This window comes from Eutrigla gurnardus, assembly GCF_963514095.1.
Source record: "Eutrigla gurnardus genome assembly, chromosome: 19".
In the NCBI taxonomy this organism is placed as follows: domain Eukaryota; kingdom Metazoa; phylum Chordata; class Actinopteri; order Perciformes; family Triglidae; genus Eutrigla; species Eutrigla gurnardus.
This window is the reverse complement of record NC_139930.1, coordinates 21390537-21413375: the sequence shown is the minus strand read 5'-3', so window position 1 is coordinate 21413375 and position 22839 is coordinate 21390537. Positions and strand designations below refer to the sequence as shown.

The window sequence follows — 22839 nt, the reverse complement described above, 5'->3', positions numbered from 1 at the left end:
CATGCAGAAAATCAATATTTTATTATTGGATTATTATTATTATTACTGTTGCATTGATGTGTAGTAAAGTATCTTAAATTGTGCTCTCTTGGCTCTGTTGTGATTGACAGCTCAGAGGGCGGAACCAAGGTATAAAGGAGGTCAACGATTGGCTGAAACTTACACCTCGGGACTGTGAATTTCAGGGACGTACTGATACAAACGACTCAGCGTGGCTGTTGAAATGAATGATTTTCATCTTCCAGGACGTCTTCCTCATATTCACACTGGGACATGTTGGGAAGTTGGTTACAAAGTTCAATCAGTGCCAGCCAGAGAACTTTTGGTCAAGAAACGTGGGACGCATTTGATTGACAGAGGTCAATTAAATAGCTTTTATTAGAGTAATACAGTAGTTTCAGATAAGATAAACATTGCAGGGATTTTCACAAGGTTGAATTATCTAAAGCCAGAGTGTTTTCACTGCATTGCATTTGTCTGACATCTTTGATCGTTACTTTACAAACATTCCGCTGTAAAAAAAAAAACCAAAAAAAGCAGCCAGTGGAACTTTCCTTCATAGTGATACTTTATACTTTATACTTTGAGTAAAGTTCAGAGCCTGTACTTTTCTCACTTTTACTTGAGTAAAGAAGTTGAATCAGTCATGTTTGTACACAAGTATCTGTACTTCTACTCGTGTACAGAATGTCTGTACTTTTGAAACCTCTGCATAATAGTACTTTTTAAGTATGACACTTTCAGTCTTGTACTTTAAGTATTATTTAAGTTTTACTAAAAGTTGTATTTTTGTGTATTTGTTTGTACAGTGTTTTACTTCACAAAAGGATGTATTGGCAGTATACTCACCTTCATTTAGTGTGGCTGGTTTCTCTACAATAATGAATCCTGTAATTCAGTTTTAAATGGAAGCTGTTGATTTAACACAGTGTGTACATATTTTAGGGGGATGCATTAGAGAGGCATCATCCCAGAGTTCTCCAGTTCTGCAGACATCACCTAAGTGGCTGTGATTAAAATGCAGCAGGTGGTTTGACTTGGAGGATGATACCTATTTGCAATGCACAATGCAGCTCAAGCTGCAACTACACAGACGTGCTCGGTGCATTTCCACAATGAAATGTTGGATCACATCTGCGACACCCTAAAAGCTGTGATTCCCACAAGATGTCCCACTCTAGTCTCCTCACACGACCGGAGGCTCAAACCACGATCACACCGACGGTCCAATCTGTTTCACTCACTCAGCGGGGGAAACAAACGCGTCGCCAGCCGAGCCGCAGGAGGCGCACGGCGTCTTTGTATGAAACGCTAACTTCACATATCCCCTCTGCTCCTATAGAGCCGGTGTCCTCCCCCTCCCCCTCCTCCTCCCCGTCGTGCGTGGTCCCGGAGACAGGATGGGGAGAGGTATCATGAGCCACATTATGTAAATAAGGTGCAGGGGCATGTGCCAGTTAAACCGCAGTGAGACAGAAGCTGGGGCTTTGGTCGGCAGGAGCCGGGGCCGTCGGTAGATGGCGGTAACCCAAGAAACCTGATCCACAGGGCTCTCGGGCACTCTGTCTCAGTTTGCAGCACTCGCACTGAAGGCGGAGGAGCTGAACAGTTTTGAAGGACATAATAATAATAATAATTTACGAAAGAAAAAACCAGCAGGCGAGCCAGGAGAAGCTGACGGGCGCGTCCTCTCGAGCTTTACGCGCAGCCCTCCCGAGCCGGAGACGGAACGCTTTGCCGCAAAGAGAGAAGAGAAAAAAAACGGGAAAACTAAAACAAAAACCACCATGGAAGACAAATCGAATTCGTTCTCCAGCAACAAGGAGGAGAAAGCGGACGGGAATAATGTTTTTCAGAGGCAAGACTCGATACAGAAAAATAACACGGGGAGCCAGAACACGAAGGACCACGGCAACTCGGTGGGCTTCAAGGGGGAGCGGGAAGAGGCCATGGTCGGGTTCGACGATCTGGACGGGGCAGGCCGTTCACATGGTTTTATGCAGAGACAATTTGGGGCCATGATGCAGCCCGGAGTCAATAAGTTCTCCTTGCGTATGTTCGGCAGTCAGAAAGCCGTGGAGAAAGAGCAGGAGAGGGTTCAAACGGCCGGATACTGGATCATTCATCCGTATAGCGATTTTAGGTAAGGGCTGGAAAAGACACCTGCTCACCCTCCCCTTCCCTTTTATTCCCATCCACCCCTCCCGTCACCCTGGGGTCCGCAAGCTATTCACTCTCACACATAACGCTCCGTCATCGGCGCACAAGCCTGCCCCGATAATCTACCTCTGTATTTAGGCAATCAGGCTTCCGCCGGCTGGAGGCTTCACTGACCGTGTGTGTGTGCTGTGTTTCATTGCGGCATTTGTATTGTCATAGAGAGGGGACGCGTTAAGGCTGCAAAGGTGTATCGGTGAGATGTCCTTGGAAAAAGCATGGTGAATGTCAATTTCAAAACACACACGCACGCGCGGGCGCGCGCCGCTTCCAAAGCGTCTCGGCGTACCAGCGCGGTGCTCGTGGTGCTCATCGTTGCGACACGATACCTGGACACAACGTGACAGTGCCATTGCACCATGACGGTTGTAAACATTGTAGGCGGCGGTACGAGACGACGGGCCCGTGCGTGTGTGTGTGCGTGTGTGTGTGTGTGTGTGTGCACAAAAAATGCACAGAATGCGGTAAAAAAAAAAAAAAATCGTGCAGGGAAACGGTTAAGGAGAAATCTGACGTGTTTTGAATGAAGTGATCTTGACAGCGCTAATGAAGGAGTGACGTGTGTGTGAGGGAGGAAATGTGATGGAATGTGTGATCGTGCCAAAGGGACATGCCACATTATTTATTTCTCCTTCTGCACCTGAACGAGCACACGCATGCCATTCTCCTAAAGAGTGAGGCTGGAGGTGAAAACCCACATTAAAAAAGGGAAAGAAGAAGAAGAAGCTGGCTGATGATAGACGCAGCCCGGTCGTGATTGGTGGGGTTGCAGCTGTGAGAGCCCCGGTCAGTTTAGACAAACAGCTTTTAATTTGCCTTCTGCATGTCTGCGTTCAGTAAACAAATGAGATCAAGGACCGGCTCTCCACCAGCCACGCGTGTTTCACAGTTCACCGGTGGTCCAGCCCAGCCTCTCTGCACCAGAGTCCCCAGCTGGACCAGTTCACCGTGACAGTAAACGCCGTTTTTTTCCCACTGAAACACAGTGGCTCTGACGCGGAGCTGTCCGTGGTCCTGAACTCTGCAGCAGACCTGAGCATGCAGCACTCCTGCTTCTCCCTGCAGCTTGTTCTGCCAATTCAGAGGCAAATCCCAAACCTCACATACTAAAAAGTACCAATCACACATAAGACATGTGTAGCTTCTCCTCGCTTTCATTGCCTTGGAAGGGTTCAAATAGAACGGGATGCACCACGATGGCTCTGAACGGCGCTCGCCATATAATGGCACATAAAGAATAAGGCTGACTAGGATACGCTGCACTCGCCCACACAAAGGCACGGGCATATGCACATGCCCATGTGCTCGCACAGATGCACAATGGTGGTGGGCAAGGATTAGTAGCACAACACAGCAGTCAATGAGCTTAGCCGTCTCCGAAAACAATTATGTAAGGAGATTGACCCCCTCCTCCCTCGCCAAGATGGCGAAAGAGTTACACCTGAACAATTAAGTCTCACTGTATGCAATCATGTATTAAATATAGGTTAATGGGCTGTATTTGTGATCTCCTGCAACATTGCAACATTTAGGGGAGACAGCATAGTCAGAATATATTCTATATATGAGACCATCAATGGGGGATTTTGCTATCTCTGCTCAAGGAGACTGCTGAAGGCACCCAACGGTTCCTTCTTTGTGACATTTTTTTTTTCATAGGAAGTCCTTGGCCTCTAGCCAGTTAATGCCCCCGTTCATGCCAGCGTGATTGCCTCGTGGCTCGCACTGTGAAGTTCTATGCTAGCGCTTCAAGCTAGCTAGCGTGCCGGAGCATAAATGATGGATGTGCAAGGGTACACTTTGTTTGGCACGTCCCCTTGTACTGTAGCATTAAAGGTCATTTAGGTCCCTAATGTGGGGCTTAACTTAACCACTTAATCATCACCAGCCGCGACGGTTTTGTTTTCACCTTGTGAGTCTGTGTGTGTGTGTGTGTGTGTGTCGTCACGGCAAAATGTGGTCGTGGAAATAACGGCTGTTGCGGAAACTACCACAGAAGAGGTTTGTGTCCGTTTGTGGACTGCCTTTGTCACAGTGTCACCACCATGTTAGACGCAGTCACGGAACCTTCCAGGTGTGTCTTTGAGATCAGAGAGAAGGCCGAGCTGGAGGATCCTGGGAGTGGTCCGAGGAGTAGGGGGTAGGAAAAGGGGAAGGGGCGGGCCGCCAATTTACAGCCCCTCATCCAATTAGTGACCTTTTCTGTGCTGTGGTAGTAAGTAGGAGTAAACCCCGTATGGTCTTGTCTGTTGATGAAAACTCTTACATAAGAACAGCCCATGAATGACGCCGCTCTTCACACAGGCTTTATATCACTTTGTGGGAGTGTTTGTAACTCAATATCCACGATATTCTTTGTACACAGTGGCTGCTTAAACATTAATGGCAGGTTAGTAATATTCATTATTCATAGATTTTTAGAGAGGCCTCATGCATGGCCTCATACACCCCAGGTTATGCTAAGGAGAGGCCTTTGTTGCGGTCTAAAAGACTCTCAGTGATGTTTTCTTTCAGAGTCCTGTCTAAAGAGGGGTGCGTGTGTTTGTGTGTTGCTGCCGTTACAAAAAGTAAGATCTGATGATCGTAGTGAAAATGCCACATTGCTGCTCTGGCTCACCGTGTTTATTCTTGTCTCTTTAGTTTGTCTTTAGTTTGACAAGTTATTTAAAATGACATGTTTTTCCTCAGCTTGACAATCCAGCATAGAGCATTTTAGCCGATTCAAACAAATGTCTTGCCCTCCAAGAGACGGATCTACAGAGAACGACGTTAACGACCTCGTCGTCACTCATCGTCGGTGACTTTGACCTCCATCTATTTCATCTGAATCCTAAATTCTATTTTCTCACGGTACACATCAGCACAGGTCCCCCCCCGTCTTGTAACACAGCCTACTTGTCACTTTGCAGATTGGATAGGGCTGGGCCGTGCTGAGTAAGATTTTATGGGGTTCCCTCTGTTGCTTGGCAGGAGTGGGCTTGGCATTGATTTCTACTTGTTGTAGGGAGGAAAACCTACAAGAAGAAATAATGATCTGGCAAACACATTGTAGGGCCTTCTGGTTAGTTTTCTTGTCTGTGACATATTGATATAAGCATCTCATTTGTATTAGTTCATACAAGGTGCATTAATCTGCCAGATGAACCAATGCTGCGTCGGCAGTGTGTCTGCAGAGCCTTCTGTGTTTGGGAACAGTGATCCAGTGCTTGTTGTTCCAGAGCGGGTTGACAAATGGAAAGAAGAACTCGGCACAATTACTTGTGATGTGAATGGATGTGAATGCATCAAAAAAAAATAAAGTAGGTGCGCCAGTGGAGCTGCCCAAACCGAAGAAGGACTTCGACTGGTGACTGAGTGCTTTGCTGGAGTAGGAGCTGCATTTCCAGCTGGACGCACATGCTCTCAGCTACTGGTTTAACGGGGGTGAAGGGAGGGGGGGGCATTCTCAGAGTTGGAGCATCGAAGCAAGAGCTTAAGACAGTGATGTAGCAAGAGCTGGGTGCAGTGTTTGAGCTGCGGCTGGAGATGACTGCACTGGCACGCTTTGTGACCGGCTCCCTGCAAAGAACTCACAGCGTTCTAACATCTGAAATGCTCTTTGATTTTCAGGGAGTCATTAACTCTGTAAGCAGATTCCCTCTGCTGCTGTGGGCTTCATCGGTTTCTTGTTTTATAGCTTATAATTCAAGTAGCGAAACACCATGTTTTATTCATTAGATAAGTGGGTGTCTTAGAGGTCATGTACAGTATAAATGCCACCTACACGAGTCACAAAAGAAGCAGAGATATCTTGGTGATGTGGGCACTCCGTGGGCTTTTTGATTATATTAATAAGAGTGTAAAACGGTACACTTTTCCATTACTTGACATACAGCAATTTAACAGATGCAAATATTGAACTTTTGAGTGATATAAGGATATTTCAGATGTTTCTTTTTAGAACCCTTGTTAATAAAAAAAACATTTTATTACTGTATTTTCTTCTCCAAAGACCCCTAAAATATCATTACAATCATAGGTTTTTTTTTTTCTTTTTGTTCCTCCTCCCCTCAGAGATGAATATTTTTTTCCGGTGTGCCTTGAAAGGAATTGAAAAGATGAATCACAGCAGCCGTCTGCACTGCAGCCTCTTATTATTCAGTATAGATATAAAGAATAGGTATGACCACACACACACACACACACACACAGTATAGACATTATCCTGGACCATAAAGCTATCCATGTATTACGAGTTCACTCCATAGGCTCCAGTTCAATGCCTGCTGGTGTAAAAATACCTATGGCGGATATTATGAACCACCTGGATGACCGCTGTTAAGTTGAAGTGAAGACAATTATCGGACACATGATCTGTGGATATTTATAAAGCCAAGGCCCCTGTCTTAATTCATTCAAAGAGATCCATTACTGGGGTGGCCAGCCAGACAGGCAGCCTGCCAAACCAGCCAGCCAGTCCATTTCCATCTTCAATGGACGGGGCAGCGAGGCAGAGCAGAGGCAGGCAGGGGGATGGCGTCAGCGGGCAGTTTTTAGCACGAGATAGGATTCCTGAAAGCATCTATTTTCATTCACGGTTGCTCGGCCTTTATCGAGGCCCAGGACACTTGTGAAAAGAGCAGGGTGCTGATGAATCACTTCTGGCTCTGTTCATCACAAGACCGAGGGCAGGGACATTAACACAGCCGGGAAGGATGAGAGCAGCTCATTTCAACTCCTGAATACGTAGCAGCACACTTCCCCCATGTCCTTGAATCATAGTTAACTTTGGGCCCCGAGAAGAGATTCAGGTAACGACGCGATCACATGTGGCTGTCAGATGTGCTTCCCTGTGTAGGATAACATGTGATGACCTTAGACCCGCTGCACATTATTATTGTTAGGTGTTTCGATGCATTACAGACGTGTTACGTGATATTTGCTGACGGTGGAACTCCCATAGCAACAACCACCATAACATTATTGTCTGTCCGTATTAGCTGATTGGAATAAGGAATGGTGGTTGGTCGGTTCGTCTCCTTCTTTGGTCCGGACCAGGCAGCGACCTTCAGTTCGGAAAAGTGCACCTGCTGCAGAAGTGGCTTAAACTTGCATTCCTTCTAATGGCCACCAGGCGGCGGCGACTCTAGTTGCAAAAAGAAGTAGTATTGTGTAGAAGTATACTTCTTCTCACTTATTCATTGAGTAAACGATGGTCCTATTTGGTGTAAAATAAAGCTGGGAAAGTTTTGGGGGCGTGGCTACCTTGTGATTGACAGGTCGCCACCATGACGTTGTCTGTTCTGTAACAGTGTTTTTTCAGTTCAAGAAAGTCAGACATTTTGCCTAAAAACGTCAAAGGCCTTCCGTTGTTCTAAGCTTCACTTGTGGTTGCAAAAAAGCAAGATGGCGACGGCCTCGAGGCTCCAAAACTTTAGTCCACAAATAGTATCGGACGTCACAGTGGCCCAGACGGAAATACCTCTGCAGATATCCGATCGATTTGCAGTGAAATGTTTTACAGATATTCATTATTCACGGATGTGAATCCTGCCGACTTAATGATCCCCACGTGGTTGGCATTTGTGGTTGTGAGTGAAACGATGAGATGGATGGTTATGGAAGCTGGTACGAGCGTTAACGTTCCCCTCAGGATGAATAGCAAATCACTTTGGTTCATTCTTGCAATCATCCGATCACAGCTCTAATTGGTCCAACACTTTGGTTTTATGACGAAAATTCCTGCAGAACTAATGTGGTTTCAGTCAGCCTCCAATCGCTTTTGTGTTTAGTGCTTATTGGCAAATGTTGAGCTAGTTGGTATGCTGACGTTAGCATTCATCTCGAATGCCTTGCAGAGCTGCCGTCAACCCTGTATATTCTTTGTCACTTTTGCTTTCATGCTCACCAGCCTCACTTTTACAGGCTTAATGGAATATTTTAAAGAAATTTAAAAGGTCAGCATTCTGTCCCCGAAGTGCAGCCACGTTCTTTGAATATGTGAATCCCTTTAACACCTGTGTGATTTAGTCCTGTCTGCATTGTTGTCTCCAACATGATTTCCACCTTTTTACTGATTCACCTGTGTCACTCTGCAGGTTCTACTGGGACTTGATAATGCTCATCATGATGATGGGGAATCTAATCATCATTCCTGTGGGAATAACCTTCTTCTCAGAGCAGACCACCACCACCTGGCTGGTCTTCAACGTGGCCTCGGACACCATCTTCCTGGTGGACCTGGTCATGAACTTCAGGACGGGGATCGTCAACGAGGAGAGCTCCGAGATCATCCTCGACCCCAAGGTCATCAAGATGAATTACCTGAAGAGCTGGTTCGTGGTGGACTTCCTCTCCTCCATTCCAGTGGATTATATCTTTTTAATAGTGGAGAAAGGCTTTGACTCGGAGGTATATAAAACGGCCCGCGCCCTGCGAATCGTCCGCTTCACCAAGATCCTCAGTCTTCTGCGTCTGTTGAGACTGTCCCGACTCATCAGATACATACATCAGTGGGAGGAGGTGCGTATATGTGTGTGTTTGTCTGCAATATCAGTAAACGGAAAAATAACGCAGCAAATGGGTTGATATAAAAGCAACCTAATTTCTGGCTCCGTTCCCAAGCAGCACGGCCGCAACCTTGAAAGGTTCAGCCACAGATATAATTGTGCATGTTTAATACTAATGGGGGCTGTCAATCACCACTGGTCAGATGGGCTTATGTGTGGATAACAAGTGGTAATATCAGTTTCAGCTCAATGGTGGGTGAAATTATTTCAAAATCGGAAATCGAAGGCGATTGCTTTATCGCTACTCTGTTTACTAGAGTGTAACCAGGACGTATCTATGCAGAGGTAAACGTACATTAGAGGTCAAATTCACTATTTGACTCATGCTTCGTTGGTGTGGCTGTGAGGAAGAAAAATGTGGATTTTTTTTGTGTGATCCACAAGGTTGAACCCCACCGGACATAGCGGAGAGCGATACGTTCTCACCCTCCGTCGAGTCATTGCACTCCCTGACTCAGACAGTTCAGCCGAGCCCTCTAGTCTTCTCCGACTCCTGATAATGACTTCATTACACACCGGGGAAAGATTGTGCTCCTCCATATCATGGCTGAACCATTCAAGCAGCGGGGACACATTTGGGATATCGCGTGCCGAAAGCACCGATGTTACGTTTGATTTGAAACGCAGTCTGGATAAACACAAGTGGTTTTTTTTTTCTAAAAAACGAGCCGGCCGCTCTCCCTCACCTCGTCCTGAACGCCCTTGGCCCGCAGCTCCCCAGCTCCCCGGCCCTCCCTTATCGTCTGCCTCCTCTGTTGTTATCCAGCGCTGTTTGTTAAGCAAATTGTGCTGTTGTCAGGGCTCAACCTGAGCTTAGGGCGTGCACACACACTGTATAGCTCAATGGCATATCAGTAACAATGGAAGTGAAAAAAAATCAATTATTTACTCGATGCACACCAGCAGCTATTGTTATGAACGATATCTGTCTAAAAGTTGGTGTAAATGGGGAAATTGTGCAGCCTGTCGTATCCCCCCCCCCCCCCCCCCCCCTCCCCCTTGTGCTATGGATCAGTGAACATTTATAGAAGGAAAAGATCATCTTTGTGACTTTCATACTGTTTATATCCGCATATATTTTCCTGTCAGTGTGCTTTTTTAAACTGTGTTTATGTCACCCGTGCCGCATAATGTGACATTTGAACAAACAAAAGCATTACTAACGCTCCAGCAAAGCGTCATTCCAGCTCCCGAGTGTGGATTGGCTGTAAGAGACGCTTAAAAAACCCGGTCCGTATTCTGAAAAGTGAGCGGCGTACGGATCACATTATCTCTGGCGTGCACAGCCAATGATGAATTCTGGATCGGGGCGGCGGCGCCACGTGTGCGATATCGGCGGGAGGACGAGGTGGTACGGACCAGGTTAAGAAAACGCAAATACACTGTGCCGCAAGGTTAATGAAAATCTGCAGTGAGCATGCAGGGAGGCAGGCTGTGCAGGATATAGAGATGTGTCATAATGCCTGGATGTAACAGCAGAGCTCACTTCTCTCTCATGCTCAGTCATTCCTCTTTGTCTCCACTCGTCTTCCTGCTTATCAAACTCCAGCCTGCCTGTTTCTTCCTCTCTGATTCCCCTCCTCCCCCCCTTCGCATGCCTTTTCTGACTCACGGGTACGCCTTCTTCCTCTACGCGTTGTTGTGTCCGACCTTTGTGTGCTTGTAAAAAAAAACACACATCGCAGAAATGAAATCCTGTGTTATTTTTGGTGTGACCACGTTAAAAGGACACGGCGGATAATAAAACAACGGCGAATCAGACACATCCAGACGTGAGGGGAGAGAGAAAAGGCACTCGGTGGAATTATTCCAAGCTGTCGTAACATGTTAGGTGTAGGAAGCAGGATTAGAGCTGTAATGGAGGGACAAATACAGTCTCCTGTCGCCATAATGGCTTTCAAGCAGTGAACCATCATTACATCAGCTTTGGGATGGACTCGGTTAGTTATTCTGACAGTGAGTTTCGGCAATAAATCATCTTCCAGCCCGTGTGTCCGTCATTCCTTCATCTGTCGTGTGCTTCCTGCCTCACTCCTTCCCCCCCCCCGGCTCTTTTCACTTTGTCACTATCTCTTCCCTCCATCTGCGAAGCAAAGAGGGCCGTTATTTTCATCAGCGCAGGCTGGACTATCAGAACTGGGCTAAGTCAGATTTGTTGTTTCGCCAACACACTCTCGGTCTTCTTCGAAGCTGTCGTCTTCTCCTCAGAGGCCTCGCACTCCTACCGGCTTCATTCTTACCTCAAAGGAGACACATTTTCATGCTTTGTGTGATCAATGCCAGATTTAAACATGCTGAAAGGAGTCGAGAGTTGTCTTAATGTGTTATTTGGAAACGTGCTTGTGTCTGCTGGGTATCATGTCTGGCTCTAACAGCTGAGATCCCACAAAGGAAATCATGCATCTTGTTTAAGCAACTCACTCCAATTGTCACTTATTAGAGAGGAGAAGAAGTGACTCCATCTGGCTGTGCTAATTAGTCAGAAAAATAAAGAAACGTCTATATTTGATGCGTTAGTTTGAATGTGCCTCAGTACTTACCTCCTCTGATGGATTTGATAATATTTAATTATTATTATTTTGTTGTATTGTACAGGCACTGCCCTCGGCTCAGTTTGCCTTCGTGCTGCCTGATGCTAATGTTTCTATCTGCACGCACTGTTCTCTGCGTGTTTGTTCAATCATTCATTCGTGTGTTTGCACACACATAATTATAGCAATGCACGGCGCTTAGGGAAATTGCGGCATACAGTGTGAAGGTCATGCAGAGCGGTAAATATGCTGTTTACTCGGATGCAACAATTTAAACAAGAACCAACCAAATGGTGGGGGGAGGGGGGGGAGTAACCCATCGATCTCTCTTCCGTTGGTGAGATCGTGTAAGCATTTAAATATTTTAAGGGATGTTTTCACTGAGCAGAGTGTTTTGGCTTGACTCGAAGACGTATATAGCCTGCACGCTACACAGCAGAGTGTTTTATAGGCCAGAAAGGCCAATAATAAATGTAGACTCAGTCTGCCTGAGGAAAGGCTTTTTGGCACCTTGTTATGCCTTTTTTTTATCGGTCAAGTATCCCACAAAGAATGATCACATGGTTCCATCATCTTTCAGCCCATCGTTTTCACCTGTAGTTAGCATCGTGTAGCATTTAACAGCTAGATATTCCCCTCGGGAGATGGTGGAGACCAAAATAGAGCTAAAAGCCGTGTGAATACCGGTCAGGGCTTGTACGCATCAGGTTGCCAAACAAGACTCCAAATGAAAAGCTAATATTGCACCGCTTCCACTGAACCTGTATATGTACATAAAATCCTCTTATTATAGGTTCTTACCTTTCACCTATTGTGTCCCACGGGAGATTATATTTCATGGCAGAGTATTAATACAATTTAATTCAATGAAATAATGAGAACAGTTATCAGGGGCATTTTTTTTTTTTTTGCCCTTTCATCCTTAATTTCACAGGCATTTTAGATCTTTCAAGGGCATTTTTGCCCCCTGCTCCTATTCATTTCTAACCCTGCTTCCCTTATGCTTTTCTTATTCTTTCATGTCCTCTCAGATACAGAGCTAATTATCCCAATGACCTTACACTCACAGGTTCTTTTTCCCTCTCTAACTTCTGCTGTTACCTTTTGGATATGTGCTAATGTTGGAGAGATATTCTAGGAGTAGGTGTCGATGCCAAGTTGATTTTTGATTGAGTTTCGTTGTATTGAAAACATGCAAAAGCAGACGAAGGGAATAACATTTCCAAACAGCTGTAGAGAATCCCCTCGGCTGCCAGTGTCACATCTGGCTCATCACAGCCACCAGGTCCCCCGCCAGATCCCAGCCCGAGCACAGGGGCTCAGGTTGGGCTTATGACAGCACACCAGCCCCCCCAGGGGGTGCTTGTACCCTTTTCTGAGGCCCCAAGCAGAATTAGTGGTCGTACCTAAAACATGGGAAACCTGCCAGTATTTCTGTTAATGCGCTACGGTCTATATAAGGTACAATACGTTACAATAATGTGGAAACAGTTTCAGTTTTAGTAGCTATTTTTAACTGACCAAAATACATCTTTACCATGTGTTGTGTTTGATTAAGTTGTACCTCTCCAGAAGCGTCATCTGTTGGGACCTAATTATCATTTCTCTCTGCGTATCGGTATAAGATTGAATGTATAATTTAGCAAACTGCACACACGAACATAAGTCCAAGCTTGTAAACTCCCCACTAGTCTTGTGGGATGAATAATTGATTTTAAACAATATATTACAATGTAAGTATATTATTGATGAAACAGCTGCAAAAGCATGATCTATTCTCTTATGGGTGATATTTATTGAGATTCATACTGTCACCTTAGTTTATAGCCATAATTATTAAATGGTTTCTTCATAACAGACATGGCAGATGCATGTTGACACAGTTTAGGGCTTCGCTTTCCGCTTTAGTTAAACCGATATTGAGGTGTATGACAACACGTGCTGTCTGGTCTTGTTGCAGAGTCGACTGTATTCCGATACCGTCGTTCCACACTGTCGCACTCGGTCAGTATAAACATACTGGAGTAGCAGGACATGAGGTTACGGTTACATGATACAACTTTATTGCACGTGTCCCCATTTGATTCCGATGCTTCCGATAGGGCGCCCCCGCCGATGAAACGGTGTCATCATCTCCTGCCATCGTGTCATCACTCACAAAAGAGTCTGTGGTATGAACATGCCCCCGAGGCGTCATTTTTCAAGGGCCTCTGGCAATTAGATGCGTAATCTTGCCGTGCGTTTGGAGCCGTCCCTGAATCAATGATGTTTATTCCTTTCACAGTCTCCTTGCATGCGACAAGAATGTCTTTTTAATGAGAAAATGAACCTGAATGTGCAAATATGCAGCTTCAGAATTCCAGGGCTGTCGCGCAAAAGCATTCCAGTCACTTTTCAGGATCACATGGTTCTTTGAATTCAAGGCTAAGGCCGAGAAAAAGCTGCTGGTTGTAATTGTAGTGTCTGTAGGGACGCCGCGTACAAAGCAAAGGTTGATTCCCAGCTCGGTCCGTAAATTGATCTGAAAGGAGGGAAAATGTGAGCCAATGACCCGGGTATCTAGTTCACTGCATAGGAGCAGTAGAGGAGACTTAAACTTACATTACTCCGGGCTAAATTTGGTCTCCACTGAAATAAGCCACACCATTGTGTGACAGTTAAAAAAAATCTTCCTTGTACTTCCTTGTGCTTTTTTAATCGCCAATGCCGAATTAACGCCTAGAAGAACATCAAAGGTGTTTCTTGATATACGTTATAAAAATAGCTTGCCTTCACCTGCATGAAGCACACTTCTTACAGTGTACAGTGCAGGTAGAAAATTAGATTCAGGTCATGTAAAGAAATCGACATTTCATCAATGTATAAGACAAGAGATGTTTGATAATAGACCTGCGTGTATTAATTCTTTGGCAAATGGCCATGTGATGTATTTTAAATAGCTTTTTTCATTTTATTTTATATAAAAAGCAGACAGAAAGCAGATAAAGAGATGAATAACAGAGAGAAAGGGAGATCATGATGAAGCGACTGTGTCCTGTTATTTGCCACCTCAGCAACAGCGAGTGTGGTGTCGAAGGAGATTAGTCTGCTTTGGTTTATAGACTCCTGTGGACATGATTCACCTGTCTCTGAACAGGATGCGCCAAGTCCTCGGTGCCTTGAGGCTTCCGGCCGAGTCCCATGCAGGGACACAGGTGCACACACACACACACACACACACACACACACACACATGGTGGGTGTGCTGAGTCTTGAGAGAAAGAGGAGAAACAGAAGGGGAGGTACGGTGGCACAACAGCATTTCACAGAACACGACGTCTAGAAAAAACAGGGTTTTTTGTGAAATGCTTCGTCTTCTGAGCTGCCGTCGTGTTTCGTGAAGCCGCCTTGTGTTTGGACCCCGAGGGCCACCGCAGGGATGTGTTGCATTTCATCTTGGAGTGCATCACACAGCAGCAACAGCGATTCCCCCCTGCTATGTTACCCTGATTGATTTTCTATTGTTTTGAGCCTCTTTCTCCCTGTAATTACAGCTTGTAATTGAAGTGAGGACGACGTTCTTTTTAAAGTGGGACCCGGTCATGTTCCTTTTTTTCTTTTTTTTGTCCGCTTGCACGCAATCAACCTCTGCTCTGTTTAAGCGAGCGTCTGCATGCAATTTATCCCTGTAGTGACTGCAGCCCTACCTCACACAAAGACAACACGGATCTGCAAGAGAACAATGCACTGCATCGTAGACAACACAGCCGATGACATTTATAGCAGGATAACTAAAAGGAGCCTGACCTCATTACCATGTTCTCTCAAATGGCATTTAGTTGTAGGACACTCATACAGTAGTGAGGAGCACAGATGTGACCGGCTGCAGGACTCTCCTCCTCCTCCTCGTCTTCCTCCTCCTCCTCCTCTCCGACTTGTGTCGCAGCAGAGCTGTCGGCCGATGACTGTATGCGACCGCTGTGTGATGTGATCTGACGCGACGTAAGGTGATGCGATCCGACGTGATGTGATGTGCAAAGCGGAGGATCGTTGCAGGACTGTGACACGTCTGTATGTTTGCGTGCATCCGGATGTTTCCTACCTTCAAGCCGAGAGGTGACATAAGGCAGCTTTCTGTCAGTGCACCAACACAGCGTGGGCTCGGATCAATCAAGTCATTTAAAGCACAAATGAGGCGGATAATCTGTGAACGTTCCACCAGGAGAGTTGAACGACCCGGGGTGCGTTTCAGCCTCGGAGCTGGTGTTGGTTAGCACAGATTGTGGTGAGGCTGCACAGCTGCTTTTTTACGTTTAATGTCCCCAACATGACAAACTCTGGACTTGTTTCAGCAAAGCACACAAAGGTCTGGTTGCACTCGAGGGGACATCACCCTGTAGGGACTGCTTCTCTGTGCCCGGAGTCGTACATCATTTATCTACGTGAGGCAGTGTGTCACATACATTCAAGGAGGAAGGAAGGAGCTTTGCAGTGAATACATACAGATGTACAGGTTCATCCACACATTTAAAGAGAAGGTACGCATGTAGCAGCTGTTCTAAACCAATGCACTTTGATATTTTGATGAGTCTGAGGACACATCAATCATATGAGATATGAGATCTGAGCTTCTGGATCGGCCGCTCTGTTTTGGTGCTTCTCAAACATTTAAAGTGAGTTTCTGCTGCTTTTTGTTGTTCTTTAGTATTTCACATCATGTCCCTTCATCTTATTAATCTCATAAAGTTCAATTTCCTTTATTGGATTTTTCCAAACTACTCATAAATACAGATTATTATGATATTATGAGTAATGGATCACAAATACGGATATTTTTAGTGTGTAATTGAATTGAGGACTGTTGTAGAGCTCCAATGGACAAATTCCAGCGGGGCCGCTGACTTTAAGTAAATTAAATCAAATAAAAGGTGCGTTGCATTTTTGATCTGTGCTTTGCTGTGCACCAGGAACAACCGCGACAGTGACTGTGCACGTGTGTGCGTGCATGTGTCCGTCCCTCATTAGATATTCTTGACAACCGGTCATCCAGTCGACTTCACACCTATAGAGAGGGGGATACACTGCCGAACGGCATGCTGGGTACAGATCGCTTTCAAGTATCGAGCTCAATAGGGGCGATTCCTCACTGTCGATGTGTGTCCACTAACATGCTTGTTTTTGCCGCCGACATTATGGAAAGGACTCGATAGAAAACGTTAACTCGCTAAAATCTTGCGTCACATCCACAATGTGGAAATCAGCTTTTTATTAAGCTTTGAAAAGGAAGGAATGTTTTATTTCCCTATGTTGACACATACATAGTGTTGTCAGACACACACATAAACATAATAGAACTCTTACCATTCTCCCTGGATTTCAAATTTCAAAAATCGGTGTCCCCATTAGTCACTTTATTAAAAATGTTTATTTAGGTTTGACCTTCTAAAAGGAAGGCTTGTGGAGGCCTTTATGTCATATATCCACATCGGATTGTATTTTGGTTGAATAGTATGTTTGGATGCTGGAGGACATGAAAGGGTGTTGTAGCATTTGGGTGGGTGAGGAGGGGGGCTTCCAAAGAGTCACCCCAGCATCACTGTCAAACACTCTGGACCAGAATGTTTATATATCTATTTGTCTTTAGTGATTTTTAACCATGCATGATCACGTCTTTACCGTCTGATTTATTTGAGCTTTAGCTTGTGCGTCATCCTTCTTCCCCACGGACATTCGTGTAGCTCTGAATTCAGATTCAATCACACATTTGTTGATGGTGCAAGTTCTTTCTTTTTTGTGATCGAGATGTGATCCCGCTCGCGTTGGGGATCCGGTCAGCTGCTAGACCACAGACACCGACGTGGTCTGGCTCACGCCGAGTTTGGAATTTATCAAACGTAGGTCTTGTATCGCCTAATCTTGTAACCACGGCCTCCGTCCATTTGCTATCTTGTGTGTCACACACACACACACACACACACACACACACACACACACACACACACACACACACACACACAGGCAAGTGAAGCCACAGACACACACACACAGGCTCAGCAGCAGCCTAATGGACTCCTCCAGCCCAATTGTGTCTGGCAGACAAAAATGAAAGACAATGCTGTTTCCCCCTCTCGTGCTGCCTGTGCGGCTGTCATCTTTGTTTTAAGACGCGGCTCTCTGATGATGAACATAATGTGCCTTGTCTGGCGTTCTTGCTCAGCTCACTGAGGGAAGCTCACTCTTGGCCCACGGGGTGGAAAATCCCAGACTCCACCGCCTGAAAGACTGCGAGTCCTCCTCCTCATCCCCTGTAGATTTAACCCATTTTCCCTTGCCAAAGCCACTCAGCACTCCTTCTGCTGCTAGTTGGTCTTGTTAACCGCCGTAGGAGTGTTAATTGCTTGACCATATGGTTTGAGAGTACAGAGTTAATTGTGGGACCCAAGTGTATCTTTAAACCACCATGATTATACTCACAAGGCCACGTTTTATTTGTGTTTTGTTGAATCAGAGACCCGGAAGTGCTTTTACACGCAGTGTAAATAAGGTTATTATGATCCATATGTCAACAGTAATGCCTGCACAGCAGCTCCAATACACCGTCTTATTCAAACCATTAGTCCTGCTAAATTTAATATCGGATAGATGCGTTCACGAATAGATCAAACAGGATGAGGGAGAGGGAGATGAGAGGAAATATAGATTAAAAATACGTTTTAAGATTAAAATAAACGTTGTCACGTGAAAACCACGTGTTTCCATATTGGGTATGAGGGTCATTTGAAGCTCTGTTTTTCTCCTTTATCTTTAGGCTAAAAAACAAACACTTAAATGCTACTGAATCCAAAAAAATATATAATTCTGACAAAGCCAAGATATGTGGTTTTAGAGCCCAGCCACCCGCATATCAATGCATTTGTGTACAGGCAAATTAGATGATTAATCAGACAATCATAACTGTTATGACAAAAAAACGTGCTAACGTTGAATATATTAATACATATTAAACATATATTTAACATTAATCAAGCTCAGATTCCACATATAAAAGCTGCTGCTGTGCCTTGCAGGTCACTCGTATCCCACTGCCACTGTACGCTGATGCATGGCATTTAAAACGTTGTGTAGTCCTCCGCTGGGAGCACCTCCTCATATCTCCGTCTCCTCGTCTCTCTCTCCGTCACCGTCACTCTGTCTCTCCGTCGGAGCCGTTGTTTGATGAACGAGATGTAAACAGACACGGTAACGACGGAGGGACGGACGAGGAGCAGACGAGGGGAAAAAGAAGGAATGGGTTTGTTGAGACGGGAGGCGGGAGCTTACGCAACAGGAAATGTTGGGACCAGGTTTTATGCCGTCTTCTGTTAGCGAGCCCGGGGGCCTCGCTGTTTCAGGAGCCCCGCAGCTTTCAAACTAAATCAGCATCTGCCAGTTCTTCCAACATCTGTTTTTATGTTTTGTTTTTTAATCATTTTGATTTTCAGCAACAGTATAAAAAGATGATTTCTCCAGGATTAGTACAAGTAACCCTCTGTGTGGTTCTGAGGTAATGGTCAGCCAGACCGGGGCATCCCCCCTTTAGGAACACAAGTCTCCTTTCTGCAGGGTGTGTGCGGTACAGTAAGCAGACAGATGACAGATATAGTCTTGGGAGGGGGCTGAAGTGATAAGTGTGGCGATTAGGCTAATCTCCGGTTATTTTTGTTCGCTGGTGTGTGTGTGTGTGTGTGTGTGTGTGGGAGGTATGCTGGGATGCTCCCTCTTGAGAGAACAGCCACACCGGTGATCCCTGGTAGCTAGCTGAGGAGAGCTGATGATCTGTCCTCTCATACATGACTGAGTGATTCTCCACGAGGCGCGTAACGATCCCTCGCTTATTTGCAGGCAGACGTGTCCCGTAATGATGCCTTGTGCAAAAATAATTAATGTGGAAGCGGCGAAGCGTCGAGGCTTCTTCCACTCTCACTTCCCAGGAGTTGGCGTCGCGGCGGATGTATTTACCGAAGCGCCCCCTTTCATCAGGCGCTCCGGCGACAGCTGTGCTCATCTGTCGAAGGCCAGCTGTTAATATGAGCGACGCACGTTGTCTCGCACGGCAACGAGCTAATATTCCGTCGCAGAGGAGCGTTGTTAGGGATGTCCACTACAGCAAAGATTAGATTGTGTGGACTATCAAGTGTGGTTACACATGACGCTGCGGCTAACACGGGCGGAGGTATGTGGGACTAGATAATATCAAACCACCCTCACATGGCTGTGCATTTACAGTACTGTTGCATTGTTGTGCTTCTGTAGCACTTCCTGTTTTGCTGATTGTATCACGTTATATATATATTTCCACATTATGCGAAGAACAGACATCGTAAGCTGTGTTTGCAATCCAGAGGCCTCAGTGAACAGGAAGCATCAATTTCATTATCAATTTGGAGTATTTGAACAGCATTTGGTGTAGATTCATTATGTGTGCGTTTGGAGAAGGGTGATACATGTGGTCGAGGTCTTGCTGATGTTTGCATGGGGACAGCAGGTCACCCTGTGCAATCCAGTCAAATCCCCCCACCCCCCCGTTCTCACATGGGCACTAATCTCTCCAGACTGCCTTCTTAGCACAACCACGAGTCCAGCTCCAACACCCTTCCTCTCTTTCACGCCGCCTTCCTACAGCACATTCTTTATCGTTTTAATTTAAGAGTGGTTAAAAATTCTAATAATAATGCCCAAGTGATGGATGAAAAACAGATTTAAAGATGAGGGATAACTGTTATTATTACTCTATTATTATTACTAGATGAGTTAGATGGGAAGATCAGTCTTGCATGTGTGCATTATGTACAGAGCCAGGAGTCGACTTAGCTTAGCCGAGCACATAGAGCATTATCATCGAGCTGCAGCTTCCAGAAACTGAGCTCAAATTGGACGTGCATTCATCAGGTGACCAGAAAGGCAGCTCCGGAAGAAAGATGGATGTGTAAAAGTTCACAAGAACAACTCAAAAGGATGATTTGTCAGAGCTGCACACAACGTTTCCTGCTAGCATAGATGCTGCGATAGCATCAGCCATATCGGAGCTGGAGAGGATTCCTTCTCAGATTCTTTTCTGTTTGACAAACTATCCGACGGGTCGAGTTAGACAAATAAAGCCAACTGAAATCAAATCCATTGTTATTGTGCATCTTTCTAAATATTTCACAGACTTGATCTGTTTTCCGTTTGACGCTAGCAGGCAGCAGGCGCCTTGGATCGATGCAGCAGGCCTCTCCGTTACCTCGGCTTCGCCTCTTTCTTTCCTCCCTCCATCATAGACTGACTGACAGCATCATTCCAGGAATTAAATCAGCCTCCTCAGTCAAATTGTCCTGCTGAGACAGCCTTGCATAACCAGACAATCGGAGGGAAAATGGGTCACAGCCGGGGGGGGGGAAAACAGTTGTTGCAGAGCCTACTGGCAAGTTTTTTTCTTTTGAACAATATGTCCAAACATATTCATTAGTTTGCTGAGAAATCTCCCCGTCGGACCGATGACGTCGACGCTGCTGCCCGAGCTGAAAGCGTAGCTCGTGTTTGGAGTCGTGAGCCGTGTGTGCATGTTTTCTCCGAGCTGAGCCCAAGTTGTTATTTGGTTACGGCTGCTCAGGTTACAGGTACAAATCAATAGAACATCCAACCTCCCCCCCCTCATCCATAAATACATTTACTTGTTCGCCCCGATGCACCCGGAGCCTCTCCCCGCATTTCTAAGCTTTGAAAGAAATTTCTGAAAGAACATGCATACATTAATCCCCACACGGGAACATTATATCACGATATCACTGCACGATATTTAAATGCTAATGGGAGAGGTTCTTCTGTTGTGCTGGCTTTATAATGACAACAACACATCCGTGCATAAAACGTCCAAAATGTGCCCCCCCGCCCCTCCGCCCTGTAGCTGTGTGAGCTTCTGCCCCAGAGCATGCTGCCTCTGCCAATGCAGCTCTGAATGGTTGAGCACAGATTAAGGCAGAACAGTAGTGTGGAGGTTATCACGCTCACACGACCAAAATAGACACAGAGCGGGTGAGACAGCGGGCAAGGCAGCTACGCTCGCAGTACAGCGCTTAGTGGAAGAACCGGAGAATAGTGCTGACGGACACAGAAAACGACGGAAAACAGAGTCCTGCAGGGAAAAGAGCTCCACGGGCAGAAAAGGAATCTTTACTTTCACGTGTGATTGACACGTCGGGGATGACGCTCCCAGTGAAATGAATGCACTGATTGATGGTTGGGTGCTGGCGTAATCCAGTATCATCACATCCTAGTCTAGAACATCACACCCACCATCTATTTTCATCCTACACTTTCACAGCAAGTTGTGACATTCGAGTCCTCGACGCTCGGAGCCCCAGAATCGGCCCGAGGTTTGATGAAATGTGTTGTGCATCAAAGTGGTTTACAGAAACACGGAGATTGTATGAATGCATTTTGTTTTGCGTGCTGCATATTAGATGCAGACTTAAAGAAGAGAGGCAGCTGTGATTAACACGTGAGTGTGTGATTCACAATCAGTCGGAGCTGTGATGTTATCACTACACTTCTATTCTTTGCGGCTCATTAGTGGCGCTGATGCAAAGGCTTTTATTGTCTTTATTTGCGTTTGCCTACTATTGAACTAATGAACCCGATGAGCAACCGAGGAGGATTTGTGTGGGATGAGCAGAACGTTGGAGAAATGTATCCACGACGACTAAATCAATATCGGAAAGAATTTCTGAATTTCCTATAAGAAGAAAAAATATTGAGCATATATTTAACCTTTGTTTCAGCATGGTGGCACATTTAAGTACTGTATTTAATTATATATTATTATCATTTCCTAACATTTTCTTAATACTTCAAACCCACTACCTATTAAGGGACATATTTTTGCCTTTTTTCTTTCTTTTTTTTTGCATTTTGAAAATATGAAATATGGTATAAAGACAACAGAGGTGTCAAAAGTCCTGACATCCTCTACTCAAGGAGAAGTACAGATACGAAGGACATTTCTACTAAGGCTAACTGAATCTTTGTGTCATATTAATAAGAAAAAAAATCCTAAAGTAACGACCCTGTTTTGAAAATTTGAATAAAAAGTACATATATTTGTTTTCATATGTAGGGATGAAAAGTAAAATAACAAAGTACTTGTTACTTCCCACCTCTGTCTACCAATATCATAAAAGCACTTAATATTAACCTCATAATAATAATATATACCTCATAATCTACTACTAGCACTGCTGTTGATGTCGTGCTTCCCTGTGCACGTAAAACCAGGACGGTGAAGACATAATGACCGCCTCTCTTTAAGAGTTCCCAGTTACATTAATGGATCACTACTTGTTTTCTGCCTTTGTAAACATCCCATTGATCACCACCTGCCTTTTAATTAAGTCTCTGGCTACAAATTACCGTCGAGGCCTCATTACCTAAATGTGTTGCTGCAAATCCACAGAAAGAACCGTTGTTTTTTTTTCCCTCCTCTCCGCTTCAACGTGCCTCCAAGAGAACCGGGTTTCATGCAAAACATTTTTCCTCTCCTTGTGTTG

The 22839-nt window shown here is 45.2% G+C and overlaps 1 protein-coding gene across 1 annotated transcript in view; it reads left to right on the top strand.

Moving 5' to 3' along the window:
- The first annotated feature begins 1483 nt into the window (after nucleotides 1-1483).
- hcn1 (hyperpolarization activated cyclic nucleotide-gated potassium channel 1) overlaps nucleotides 1484-22839 on the top strand; it is a 58310-nt gene continuing 36954 nt past the window's right edge. The window contains exons 1-2 of the mRNA XM_084034382.1: nucleotides 1484-2143; nucleotides 8295-8718. Coding sequence (XP_083890508.1) covers nucleotides 1788-2143; nucleotides 8295-8718 — 780 coding nt within the window. The 5' untranslated portion in view covers nucleotides 1484-1787. The remainder of the gene's footprint in view (nucleotides 2144-8294; nucleotides 8719-22839) is intronic.